Below are 14,078 nucleotides of genomic sequence, written 5' to 3' on the forward strand. Positions count from 1 at the left end.
ATATTGGGGCAATCTACTGCAGAGACAGAAGGGATGGAATCAAGCATAATATGAAGAGGGGTTGATCTTGGCAAGGCAAAGATTAAAGTAGCAGCTAAAGTAATGAAGGAAATAGTGGAGGATGATATCAAGGGCTTGTAAAGTAAGGAGAGATGGAAGAGGAGGTCTTCCTAATGGCCTCAATTTTCTTGGTAATGGAATAAATGGAATAAAAAGTTGATTCTCTAAGAGGATGAAGGGAAGAGGTATTATGGAAGATTTAGGAGAAAAGAGAATGTTTTATAACAGTTGCATGGAACTTCTGAGCCTGAAATTACCTTAATGATTAACTATTTCAAATTTTCTTACCCTGTTTTATAGATGAAGAAAATGAGATCAGGAGCATTATTAACAGATCTAACACCAGAATATAGATCTCCTGATTCCCATCTAAGTATTTTTGATGTCTTATAAGAAGTTAAAGTGAATATACTGAAGAAAAGAAGGAATGGTTTGGTCCAGACCAACACATTTAGTTTAGATATTCAGAAAAATGATTATAATTATAAAGTTGGGAGGTACATGAGACCCTATTTGAGTCAAACTGAAGTGATTGAAATAGAAATAGCTCTGCAATACAGATATCTATTTTATACTCTGAAAGAGGGTGTATGTGTATATGTACAGAGACAGAGAGAGAGAGAGAGAGAGAGAGAGTGTGTGTGTGTGTGTGTGTGTGTGAGAGAGAGAGAGAGAGAGAAGTTTTGTCTTAAAATGTATATGTAGTGTTTTAAGTATTTATAAATTGTAACAGAAATGAAATAAAGATTAAATATAAATGATAAGTATCTGAATGAAAATATATTGAAGGGAGATATAGACCAGGTGGCCAGTTTTGGAAGGGGAAGGCATAAGATCTTGGTGGAGGTAAGGAAGCTTTCATCTGGGCTAGGTGGATAATTATAAATCCAAGAAGAGATTATTATTATTATTATTGCAATCATTATTGCAAATCTACTAGCAGACTTCTTGTGCTAGGCCAAAAAGCACTAGTGAAGGGAGGAGAGACCCAGGTTATAAAAGGAAGAAAAGGACAAGTAAGGATGAATGCAGAATATCCAGGAGGCTTTAAGACAGAGGAAACTCAGACAGACATTGTTAACAGCAAAAGAAGCTTGAAAAGGCTCGTGTAAGTATGAGAAAGTAAAAAGAGATTTCTGTTGATTTTATATTCTTAGACTAAGAAATTTGGGGGATTTTTTTGCCAACATTATTTTTGATCATTCTGTATAATTTTGACACTATAATTTGACACACCCTCTTTTTGATCCCTTTATATGGGTATTTCCTAAGAATCTGTCCTTGGCCCATTTCTCTTTTGGAGCCATATTGTCCCTAGGTAATCTCATTCTGTCCCAGAGCTTCATTGTATAACTCCCAAATCTAGTTTCTCTGTTCCTCATCTTTCTGCTAAGCATTGGACCTGTATGTCCGTTGCTTTACAGTGACATTTTGCTGGTGTTTCAAAGTCAACATGTTCAAAACCAAACTTATTATCTTTCCCTGTAAACTAATCTCTCTTACAACAGATCTTAATATTTCTGTCTAAAGAGCCCTATCATTCACTCTGTCTCAAATGCTTACAACCTTCAGGTTTTCTTTTGACTCTTCTCTCTTTATCACTTCTGATGTTCTATTTATTAAATCTCTATAGGATCTGTCCTACTCTTTTCCCCTTCTGTGTTTTCACTATCAATATCCTAGTACTGGCATTCATTAACATTTGCTTCCCCTGTTACCTGATGAGATCTCCTATATCAATGCTCACTCCCCTTTCCAACTTATCCTATATAACATTACCAGAAAAAAAAACTTTCTTATGCATTCCTGGGATATGATAATATTGCTTCTTTTATCAATCATCTCAAGAATAAAGTTCAAATTCTTTTGAATTTTTCAGCTAGATGATGTGGTCAGCATGATAGTAGATAGAGTAAGCTCTGTATAACTTGGACAACCCACTTAAATGTAGCCTTTGTTTTCTCATCTGTAGGGATAACAATAGCACTAATAGTACCTAAAGCACAGAGTTGTGAAGATTATATGAGATAATATACGTAAAGTGCTTTGTAACTCATAAAGTCATGTTAGCTATTTTTGACACCATCATCCACTTTCAGATTTATTTCATATGTTATGCAATCTATAATGTAGACAAATTGGACCAGTGTCCAATGCATCTCCACGCATTTGCTCCCTATGCCTAGAATGCTCTCTCATTTATTGAAATTTACAATTTATAAATACTTAAAACACCACATATACATTTTAAGACAAAACTTCTCTCTCTCTGTGTCTCTCTGTACATATACACACACACTCTTTCAGAGTATAAAATAGATATCTGTATTGCAGAGCTATTTCCATTTCCTATCTTGCATTATCTTCTTTATGTTGCTCTTGTCAATCACTTCAGTTTGACTCAAATAGGGTCTCACGGATCTCCCTACTTTATAATTGCAATCAATTTATTTATACCTTCTCATTTATTGAATTCCTGCCTATCCAGAATTACAGAAGCTCAGAGGCCTTATAGTTCATTTATACCTAACCAAAAATCCTTTCTATAGTATCTCACCTTGAAAGCTTCAGGCAATTAGTCTAGTCTACATTTTGATAGCTCTAATTTGAGCTGCATGTTTCACACACATGGCTGAAACCAGGACTCATGGTTTCTGGTTCTACTCTTTGGGGGTGCAAATCAATTATTTAATAAGCAATGCCAGTGTCCGCATATCCCCATCTAGTTTCTGAGGGCATTCTGTCAGTGTATAATGCATTATCTATTAAATATGTACTATGTATCAAGCACATCCAGGGATACAAAAAGAGGCAAAAGATACAAAAAGAGGCAAAAGATAATCCCTGCCTTTATAGTTAATGGTTGAGACAACAAAAAATAACCTATACTAGGGATTAAAAGGAAATAATTAAAAGAAGGAAGGCATTAGAGCTAGGAGTTCCCAACTAGAGGATGGGAAAAATTTCACATAGAAGATGGGATTTTAGTTAAAACTAGAAGGAAGTCATGGAAGACAGGAGTTGAGAAGAAAGAGCATTGCAAACATGGGCAAACAGCCAGAGAAAATGCTCAGAATCAAGGTCAGTGTCACTAGCTTGAAGAATATGTAGCAGGAATAAGGTATAAAAATCTAAGTAAGGGGATAAGTAAGGAATAAGGTGTAAAAAAACTAAAGTAAAGAATGAATATAAATTTCAAGATTAATCTCTCCTGCAGTCTTCTTCCTCCTATCTTTGGAACCCTCTTTGATCAATTTGTCTCTCCCTCCCATTCATCTTTAAGCTGCCTCTATTGGCTACTTGCCATCAGCTTACTAATAAGATAGTCCTTTCTTTTGATCCTTCCCCAGGCTCTTTTACCCACAAATTAATCATTTGCCATCATTGTCAAGCTATTCAGCAGTCACTGTCTCTACTTCTTAAGCACCACACTCATTCCTCAAACCACAGCAATAAATTAGCAAATGTTTCTTAAGTGTCTGCTATATGTCATGCACTGTGTTAGATGTGGGGAAAACAACTAAAATTGAAATAATTCTTCTATGCAAGGACCTGCATTGTAAAAGGGGAGATAACAGACACGCATACAGACAAACATACAGACAAATATGTTGTAGAGGTAGAAATGAAGACATTTAGCAACTGTTAGCTATGTAGGGTAAAGGAAAATAGGAGCTAAGGATACGACCAAGGTTGCAAACCTGAGTGATTAGGAGGATAGTTGCGTCCTTGATAGAAATAGCAACGTTTAAAAAAGAGATGGAAGGTAGAAAGGCATTAACCAAGGGTTGTTATCTGGAGATGAGCCCAGAAATGCCCTTCCCTAAAGGTTGGCCCTTAGATGATAAATATTTTAAGCCATAGCAGTTCATGGAACTGTCCATTAAGATGTGGAGGTGCCTTGGTCTACACTTGGGAAATATTGGCTCTTTTGAAGTATGGAGTTTATAGACCAAAATTCCTCATACTACAGTGAAGTTTGATCTTGTACCTAATCCATTTGTACGCATTAGATTGAAGTAAGCTGGTAGAAGAAAGATTGTTTACCCCTAGAGAAGCCACAAAAAATTGGTAAATAGGCTCACAGTTTTTGATGAAAGAACTTGTCTCAATTTTTACCTCTAGGTGGTGGCATTTGAGCACAAAGCCAAGATCATCCAACACATGGAAAAAGAGACCTGTTTTTACCACACCCACAGCTATTCACTGCCATTACATAAAAGACTAATTTTATTCCAGATCTTCAAAACATCATTTTCACAGGTTACAACATGTCCATCACAACACTGGGATTCACTATATGCTTGCTTGTTTCAGTTATGTAACTACAGCTGGATCAAAGATTATGCTTTTTCATTATTTACCTTTCTAAGAGCGTGCTGACCATTTTCTCAAAAGTTTCATCACATCTTAGAAGTGGACTAGTGATTCCCCACTGCAAGGACTTGCTGTACTCATTCAAGCCAAAATACAGTTTTTCTTCACCACCCATTTCCTCCTAATTAAATTTTTTAAAAAGAGAGAGAGAGAGAGAAAAAAAAAAAAAGAGCGAGAGATATGGTGAGGATGTCATTCCCTGAAGGGTGAAAAACTTGTTTAGTCTTATAATTTGTTAGTAGTTCAGCAGTTGTAGGATTATGGCTTCAGAAATCTTGTTCTGCATTTATTTTAACATATTTAACATGTATTGGATTACCTGTCATCTAGGGAGAGGGGAAGAGGAAAGAGGGGAAAATTTGGAACACGAAGTTTTTGCAAGGGTCAATATTGAAAAATTATTCATGTATATGTTTTGAAAATAAAAAGCTTTAATAAAAAAAGAAAACTTCTTCAAAAGGACTTGATGGATGAGTAAAATTCTAAATTGATTTCTTTGGATATTTAAATAGAAAATCAATGTATTCTTTCTCCTTTTTTAAAATTGTTCCCTAAAAAAAATACACTTTTTAATTTTTCTTGAATTGTTCTTTTGCTCACTTAGAATCTCAGTCTGAAATTTCTGCCATACATTAGCTATGAGCCTTGGACAAATTTTTTTTGTGTCAACTAATGGTTTATTTTAACACTAAGGAAGGTCTTTTTGTAAGACTTTGTGCTCCAAATTTTTCTCTCTCTTTCTCCTCAAGACAACAAGCAAGCTATTATAGGTCAAATGTGTGCAATTAGACAAATCTTTTAATCCTCCTGAGCCTTAATTTTCTCTCACTGGACAAAATGGGTACAATAGTGATTTTTCTCTTACCTCACAGTATTGTTGAGGGGATTAAATAAAACAACCTATTAAAGCATCTGGTAAACTATAAAGCATTATATAAATTTTAGTTACTATTAAGATTAGTATTCTCTTTCAGAAAGCCTTCAAAAAATTAATTACTACAGAACAAATGATTGAGAGCCATTTAAAATTTTGTCATATGGGTTGTCATGGCTAAAATATATGTCACCAAATGGCTGACTTCTTGGATACATGCTGCTCTATCAGTGAGTCAATATACATTTATTAAGCACTTAGACTAGGCACTGTGTCAAATGTTGATGATACAAAAAAGGGCAAAAGACAGTTCCTGTTGTCAAAGAGCTTACAATCTAATGAGATATAGTCTCTGTGACTGGATAGACTGATTGGTCTTTAGGAAACAGACACTATCTGTCACTAGATCATATGCTAAACTTTTTGAGCATTGTCAATCTGGCTAGGGTTTCTTCTGGTGGATAAAAGCACTGAAGCCAGTCAGAAAAACGAATTCAAATCCAGTCAGAGATGTCACTATGTCACTTAATTTCTTTCTATCCCAATTTCTTCCTCTGTAAAATGAGGACAGTATCTTCCAGGGATAAAATGAGACTATAGTGGTTAGAACTTTGCAACTTTAAAGTACTATATAAATGGTATTTATTATTAAGAATAAAGGACCGTTGGCCAAGGATTCATTCATACTATGATTTTCACTTAAAATGTTTCATTTAAAAGCAATGGTCATTATTATAACACCTTTCAAACTTCTAGAAGAAGGGCATGTCTAGGAAGATAAGTTCATCTTGGACAAAAGAAAGCAAACTTACCACACCGTCTAGTGGAATCCAGTGCACTTCATTGGCAGAGCTTATTCTGGACTGTTGTGTTTGCAGGGCATATGGGAAAGAGCTAACCTGAAGTACAAGGAGATTGAAAGCTTCGAGGACTTCTCGGCAATTGATAACTCTATCAGCCAATCCATGACTTGGCTCCCCATGTGACAGAGAACCTGAGATGACACTGTGAAAATCAGCAAAGGTACAATTAACATCTTATACAGATTAAAAATTAATGAATACTACATAATTAATAAAATTAGGGTTAAAATCAGTATTTTATATATCTTCCTTAATTAAATTAGATGAAGAAATAACAAGAAGGAAGGATATACAGAGAGAGAGAAAGAGGAGGAAGGACAGGGTGAAGGTGGAAGCGAGAACAGAAGAGATAGATTGAGCAAAAGGCAGGGTTGGGAAGGAGAGAAGGAGAAGGAAGAAGAAGGAGAAAAAGAGAAGAAAAAGGAAAGTTATTATACTGGTTTCCAGAATAATGCAATTTCAGGTGATAACATTTTAAATTTGAAGCAAAATTGAAAACACCACAAATTTAGCTTAGAAGGACATTTATATAGATTTCAGAGATCCTTTGAAAGTTTCTTCTGATATAAATGTATAAGATACCAATTTGGGAAATTCTCCCTATCATTTTCTCTGCAATGTATATTCTTCTTCTTCTTCTTCTTTTTTTTTTTTTGCTGAGCCAATTGGGATGAAGTGACTTGCCTAGAGTCATATAGCCAGGAAGTGTTAAGTGTCTGAGGCCAGATTTGAACTCAGGTCCTCCTGACACATATGCACACACATATGCATACATGCATATATATGTTTACAAATATTTATAATGGGTTTTGTTTTTCTTGAGAAGAGAGGGGGAACTGAGAAGGAAAAAATAAAAATTAATTTAATGATAAGGTAGGAAGGGAAAAGCTTATGAAAAGAAAAGAGTTTTGACAATTTTCCTTTCTAATACTTCTCCTAAAAACTCCCTTTTTTCATCCCTGAGAAAGAACTTTTGAGTTCTATGATGTTTTAAAGAGGGTATTTAATTTGAGTATGTATGTGAATTTGTTTTTAAAAATTTTATAATTGATTTTCAATATAATTGGTTTTCTTTGCATCATATGTATTTTATGTATCTAAAAACATTCTTCTGAGAAGGGAACCATAAACCTTAAGAACACTTATGTTAAAGTAATATTACCTGAATAAAAATTTCTGACTCATTCCAATTAACTCTGCTGACTGTCTGTCTTTATATCTATCTATCAAGATGTTGTTTTTCATGAGCTGCATGCTCCATCTTCACCTCTTTAAATAATATTTGTTAAGCATTTACCACTGTGCCTGACAAAATATATGGTTAATAAATGCTTGTTCCCTTCCTTTCTTTTTCCCTCTTTTAGTTTTCCTAGCTTCCTACAAAATTCAGCTCAATTCCTACATTCTACAAGAGGCTTTTTCCAAGTACCCTGAGGAGTTAATGTTTCCCCTTGAGATGAGTTTTAATATTCTCTGTACCTATTTTGCATGTACCTAGTGAATTGCATGTTATCTCCCCCATTAGAAGGAGGCTGAACTCTCAAAGACCAGGACTATTTTTGCTTTTTTTATGTCCTTGACATTTAGTGCAGAGCCTGGCACATAGTAGGCATTTAATAAATACTTGCTGAATCACTGCCTTGGTAGTTAAAGGAATTTTTAAAATTGCCATCAAGGTAAAGAACAAATGTATATGAGGAGATACCAGAGGTTAAAGTCCTGAGTTTTCTTAACTGCCACCTTTTGACCAATGACTCCTGCCTGAAAAGTAGCTTTTTACTTGCTCACTCTGAAGCAATCACCTTGTCAGCTCCACATGAGAGTTGTCATGAACCAAGACAAAGAGTGTGTATGGATTCTGTTTGACCCTTCTCATAAAAACTTCAAACTTGGCTTGAATCTCATTGTCTAGCCGAACAACGTATTTTTCTGCTCTCTGATAAGCCATTCCATTTTCTTCCAGACCCAAGTCTACAAGAACACCTGCCCAAAGGAAAAATAAAAAACACGTATTTTTTTATTTGCATGGATAAATACAAAGAAAGTACATTAGGTGAAAAAACAAACAGCTTTAAATGGTGATTCCTGATCTGTGGAGCAGTGTTAAAAATAAGCCTTATTATTAACAAGTTCCTGGATTTAGTAAAAAAAAAAAAAAAAAAATTCCCTCTGTGCATATTGCCCATCTCAAATTTGAAGAGCAAATATATGATTTTCATTCCTCTGTTCAACTTCCATCCCCTCCTGTGCCACAATCCCCTCCTGCAGTTGGCAAAGTGGTTTTGAAGCTTTGAAGCATTTGTAAAAGCAGTTGAAAATATGTAAACTGAAAATATATCTCATTAAAAGCTCTTTCCCATGAAGGTGATTATTGCTGTTAATAGTCACTGAAGTCTGCAAGGGAAAATCTTGCTTGGAGCTGTAGTTCCTCTAGAATCTAGCAGGGAATTTAGAATCGTTTGAATCTAGCAGGGAAATTAGATGATTAAACAGAACATGGGGATAGCTCTAGGAAAGCAGAACAAGGATTGCCAATTCTTCTCTTGAAACTTCCACTTGCTGTTTCTCCAGAGAGAGACTTTGTCTCCAGAGAGAAGGAGAAGGGAAGGGAATAAGCATTTATTAAGTGCCTCCTGTGTGTCAGGCACTGTGTAAGTTCTTTACAAATTTCTAATTTGAGTCTCACAATAAGGAAACTGAAGCAGAGTTTAAGTGACTTGCCTAGGGTCACACAATTAGTGTCTGAGGTGAATTTGAATTCAAGTCGAAATCTAGTACTCTATTCACTGTAAAATGTAACTACCAAAACAGCTGCCGCTGCCATATGTTACTAAACTTTCTCTTGGCCAAATTGCTAACATTATCAGGGGGACAGAGTCAAGAAGATTTGATTTCAAATCTTCATTCATACTTTGTAACCACTTAACATTCTTGGATATTAACTTTCTCATACATATTTATATATGTAATTGTTATTTCTCCCATTAGAATATAAAATCCTTATAAGCAGGAATTGCTTTATTCTTGGTGTTTGAAAGCTCAGTGCCTGACATATCATTGACACTTAAGAAATGATTGTTGATTTGAAATGATTGAGAGAATTGATAGAATTAAGAAATGATTGAGAGATTGAGAGATTTGTAAAGAACACTGTAAGGTATTGTAAAGATAGAGATTTGGACGTGGAGTTAGGAAATCTCATCTTTCTGAGTTCCAAACTGGCCTCCAACACTTATTAGCTATGTGACTCTGGGCAAGTCACTTCACTCAGTTTCTTCATCTGTAAAATGAGCTGAAGAAGAATACTCAAGTATCTTTTGTCAAGAAAACATTAAATAGTGTCACAATTGAACAAAAAACTTAAAAGCACTATGTAAACGTGAGCTTTTATCAAGATCTAGTCTCTAGCCGAAGCTGCTGCTAATCTACTGAAGCTGCCTTCAGCTGTTAGGAGATCTTACATAAAGGGAATGTTATCTCTTTGGGGATTTTGTTCCTGCCAAAAAAAATATCTAGGACTAATCAGCGCATCTTTCAGTTCCTTTGTTACTTAGGATAATAACTACACTTGCCCAGCACAAAAAATTGCAACTCTGGTCAAAGTCTTTCCTTGGACCAATTTATGACCCTTCAGCAAGAAATTCCTCACAAGCCTGCTTGATATGTAGGTTGGAGTAAGTGAATTCCTTTTAATTCTTATCATACTTCTGGCAAGTAGGGCCAACCCAGCAAAAATTAACTTGGAATCTAAGTGAAAAAGTCTGAAGGGAGAAGGTGGAGCTAGTAAAGTTTTCTTTCATTTTCTGCAGCTATATATAAAAAGATCTTTGAAATGATAAACTAAAGCTATCCTTATGAAAAATTTAAAATGAAAATTTTGATCCTCTATCCTCAATTTTCATAAAGTCTTTATCATTTTTACTCCTACTGTACTTCATAGGAAAAAATAGTTCATTGCCTTCCAACTATATGTGTGTGTGTGTGTGTGTGTGCGCGCACATACATGCATATATAAAAATATATACATATAAATATATATGATATCTACATTACATTTAAGCTTTCTAAAATATCTTATAAACAATATCACTTGATCCTCACAACCAGAACCATAACTAGTAATTCTGTTGCCTGGGCCAGATTTATTCTGCTGTAGTTGGGGGAAGATATCAGAAGACAGTTCATTCTGGTCAAGTGCAGTATCATCAGGAAAGGCGGTCTCAGGCCTTGCAATCCCAAGAAGGAAGGTGGGGGGAGATTTGCAAGGTAGTGGAATAAGGGGTTACCTATGGAGAACCACAACATATGGTTGTGGTTGGATAGCAAGCTGGACAACTAACATGAGGGAGAAGTTGACCTCCTAAATGTTAGCCCTCTGGACAAGGTTTTGGCCACTCCACCCTAGTTACAGCTCTGCTCACAATAAACTTGTCAATCAGGGGCTAATGGCTTAATGATCACCATTCCACTGATGCAGAAGCTGAGACACAAGATACTTTTAAGTGAGAGACCCTCAGCGTATCTGAATAGAAGTATCTCAAAAGTTCTCAGTTTCTACCCTTTGACATGAAGCTGTAGAATATAATTGTTAAAAAGCACTGAGTCCTTATTGCATACTAAAAAAACTGAGTGGCTCATAAAACTTTTGGGGCATCTTTTTTTTGATGCATTCTCTATTGCTTGTCCTTCCATTAATCCCATCCAGATTGTTATTTTTTTGTGTGAATTCATATTTTTACAATTTAAGATGGCACAAAAAGGAAAGGGATATTTTTATTATACAAAAGCATTAATAGGGACAGAGAAAACCATTACATCACGAAATGAGTAGAGCACTTTTCAAGCACCTTTTTACCACTTCTATACAGTTTCTGCCCCTATAGTTTAGACTAGCAAATGACTTGACTAGAGTCACACAGTAAATTTCAGAGATCTCAAGTATTCCTAATTCCAGGCTGAGCACTCTATCCACCTATTCACCAGCTGCCCTGAGCATATAATAAGTGGTAAATAAATATTAGCTGCCGTTATTATTTAAATGGAGATAACAACAGCACTTATCTCTTAGGATTGTTGTAAATGAGATAGTATGGGTAAGCTATTTAGTAAATTTAAAAACTCTACACAAATGCTAGTTTTTGTTATTATCACTATTGCTATTTTTCATCTTTTTGAAGTTCAGTTTTCTCATCTGTAAAACAGAGGTAATATATACTATATTATATATATGTATGTATAATATATAAAAACAGAGGTAATATATAGTATATCATATATACATAAATGTGTACATACATCTATAAAACAAGTAATATGTGCTATATTATATATATATATGTAAATGTATAATATATCTGTTTAAAAAATTCCAGAGGTAATATATACTGCATTATATATGCAAATGCATCTGTATAATATATCTAGAAGATAGAGATAATATATACAATATCTACTTCACAAGATTGTAAAAATAAAGAAGAAAATGATTATAAATAATAATATGAATGTCTACTATCAATCTCACTAAAACATGAATTCTGTGATGGCAAAGACTATATCTTGTATAAACTTTTCATTCTCCTTCTACTCCTGCCTCTTACTCCTGACACAATACTCTGCATACAGAAGGCGCTTAGTATTGAGTAAATGTTTACTGAAATTGAATTCTGATCACCTTCTTCTCTTCCTCTTCCATGTCTTCATTTACTGGCTCCTTTTCTGCTGAAGCCTTCCAACATGTCCAAGTCTCCTTCATCTTCACAAAAAACTTTTACTTGATCTTTCCATTCCCTTAAACTGTCTACTCAATTCAGCTTTCCTTTTCCCACTTTGGCACTTTTGCCTGGAAGGTAATCCATTCCTGCTTCTGTCTTTTAGAATCCCAACTTTTTTTTTCTACTAAGCTCAGGTTGAAGAAGCTTTTACGGATCCAACCCCAACTTGGTGCCATCTTTCTATTACTACACACTACTGAAATGCCCTAATACTGACTTGTCTGTATGCTGCCTCTCTCATCTCCATCAATTAAATGTGATTTCCTTAAGGAACAGGGCTGTCATTTCTGTGCTTATTTCCTCAGTGTGCTATATACATCTAGACTCAATAGATGTTTGCTGAATTATAACATTTCATGCTATAGAGAAAGGACTTTGTGCTGAAGGAACCAAAGTTATCCACCTCACCCTAGACCCTAAATCAAGTTATAAAAGAAAATTGTTCAGATATCCACACATATTACAATAAGGAATGATCTAGCCACAAGAGCCAATTTTTTGCTTTAAATTAAAATGGAAGTAATGTGAAAAAGACTGTGGAAGGGCAAGAAAAAAAGAACTCTCTGTCCTTAAATGACAAGCAATAGAAACTTCAATTCTTTCCTGCCTCTGAAATGTGAGTGGAATAAACCCAAGAAGTCATATGTCAGTAGTAAGAACAAAAGTAGATGAACAGAATCAGAGGGGTAAAATCATCCACTGTCCATCACTAAAAAGAGATAATCAACTATAAATACAGTAAGAGTTTCAAATATTTCCCTTCTTCTGCAACTCAAGGAAAATTGATATGGATTGGGGAGTTCTATGATGTCCATGTATGAAAAAGATCAATCCAATTTTTCTCATGTTTATTTCAAGATTCATGTTTGTCATGTTTATAAAATATGTTCAGACTTGTAAGGTGTGATTTTTTTAAAAGCATATATACACAAGAGTTTTAAAATCTTTCCTCTCTTCCTCAAAAACACTTCTTACATATAATATGTCGTAGAAAATAAAAGGCAATCTATTTTAGCTGCCTTCCCTGTGAATCCAAATATTTGTTTAATTTTATGAAGTTTTAGATGTATCAACAATTTTCTGACCTTTCAAGGGCTTAAAGATAAAAGGAAACCTTAAAATAATCACTGCACACTCATTTTAAGTATGGAATGTTTGGAGTCAGGAATCTTTGGAGAGATGTGTTGAGAGTGAGTAAGAAATTTTTAAAAGCAGATCTCTGATCTGCAAAATGAAGGAATCTACTGATATATTTGGAGGCCTGGGGCACTTACAAATCTTATAGCCATCCTTCTGTTTCCCCACATATCTCAGTGACAGCGATTAAATAATTCTTTTCTGCACCCCAACCAGAGGAGACCGTTGTCTACACTTGGTACGGCTGGAGACATTTGGCTGTGTTCATACAAAATACTCTTTCTTGGAGTATTAGTCCTATAGCTTCCTTCTCTATTTTCACTGAATCAAGAAGGAGTGGGGTCAGACTTTATCCCTCAACCACTTGCAACCTTCTTGAATTTCATTTTCCTAATCATTTAAGGGGATACAAAAGCTTATACCACCTGCCCACAGGACATTGTTGTAACCCCATTTGGGATTTTTCTAGCAAAGATACTGGAATGGTTTGCCATTTCCTTCTCCAGCTCATTTTACAGATGAGGAAACTGAGGCAAACAGGATTAAGTGACTTGTAAAGGTTCACATAGGTAGTAGACATCTGAGGCTAAATTTGAACTCTGGAAGATTTAACTCTAGGCCCAGTACTCTGGCTGCACTCCCTTAGGATTACTAAGGAAGCAAACATAATGTAAATTGCGGTATGCTACATAAATGAGTTATCTACATATCTTTCTAGCTTCCACTTGGTCGAAAAAGGTATGTAATGCATACATAAGGGACAAAAATACTTTGTTTCTCTCTTTCCTATGTACTTACCTTAGTGCCTGGCCTACATAATAATAAATGTTACTGAATGAATGAATTCTTCTGGACTCTATGCACAAAAATGTTTATTACATTCATATTCTTTATATATTTATAAGTATAAATGTGTTTTCTATTAAATATTATTTTACTTTTTCCTTTTTAATCCCCAGAGCCTAAGATAAATGCTTATTGATTACATGGTTG

At 34.9% G+C, this 14,078-nt stretch overlaps 1 protein-coding gene across 1 annotated transcript in view; it reads right to left on the reverse strand.

Annotated features, from left to right (window-relative positions):
* GREB1L (GREB1 like retinoic acid receptor coactivator) overlaps window positions 1-14,078 on the reverse strand; it is a 140,203-nt gene that overhangs the window by 42,205 nt on the left and 83,920 nt on the right. The window contains exons 16-18 of the mRNA XM_051970360.1: window positions 7,977-8,157; window positions 6,124-6,316; window positions 4,425-4,558 (exon numbers count right to left, since the gene is read on the reverse strand). Coding sequence (XP_051826320.1) covers window positions 4,425-4,558; window positions 6,124-6,316; window positions 7,977-8,157 — 508 coding nt within the window. The remainder of the gene's footprint in view (window positions 1-4,424; window positions 4,559-6,123; window positions 6,317-7,976; window positions 8,158-14,078) is intronic.

The sequence above is a fragment of the Antechinus flavipes genome, chromosome 1 (genome assembly GCF_016432865.1).
Source record: "Antechinus flavipes isolate AdamAnt ecotype Samford, QLD, Australia chromosome 1, AdamAnt_v2, whole genome shotgun sequence".
In the NCBI taxonomy this organism is placed as follows: Eukaryota; Metazoa; Chordata; class Mammalia; order Dasyuromorphia; family Dasyuridae; genus Antechinus; species Antechinus flavipes.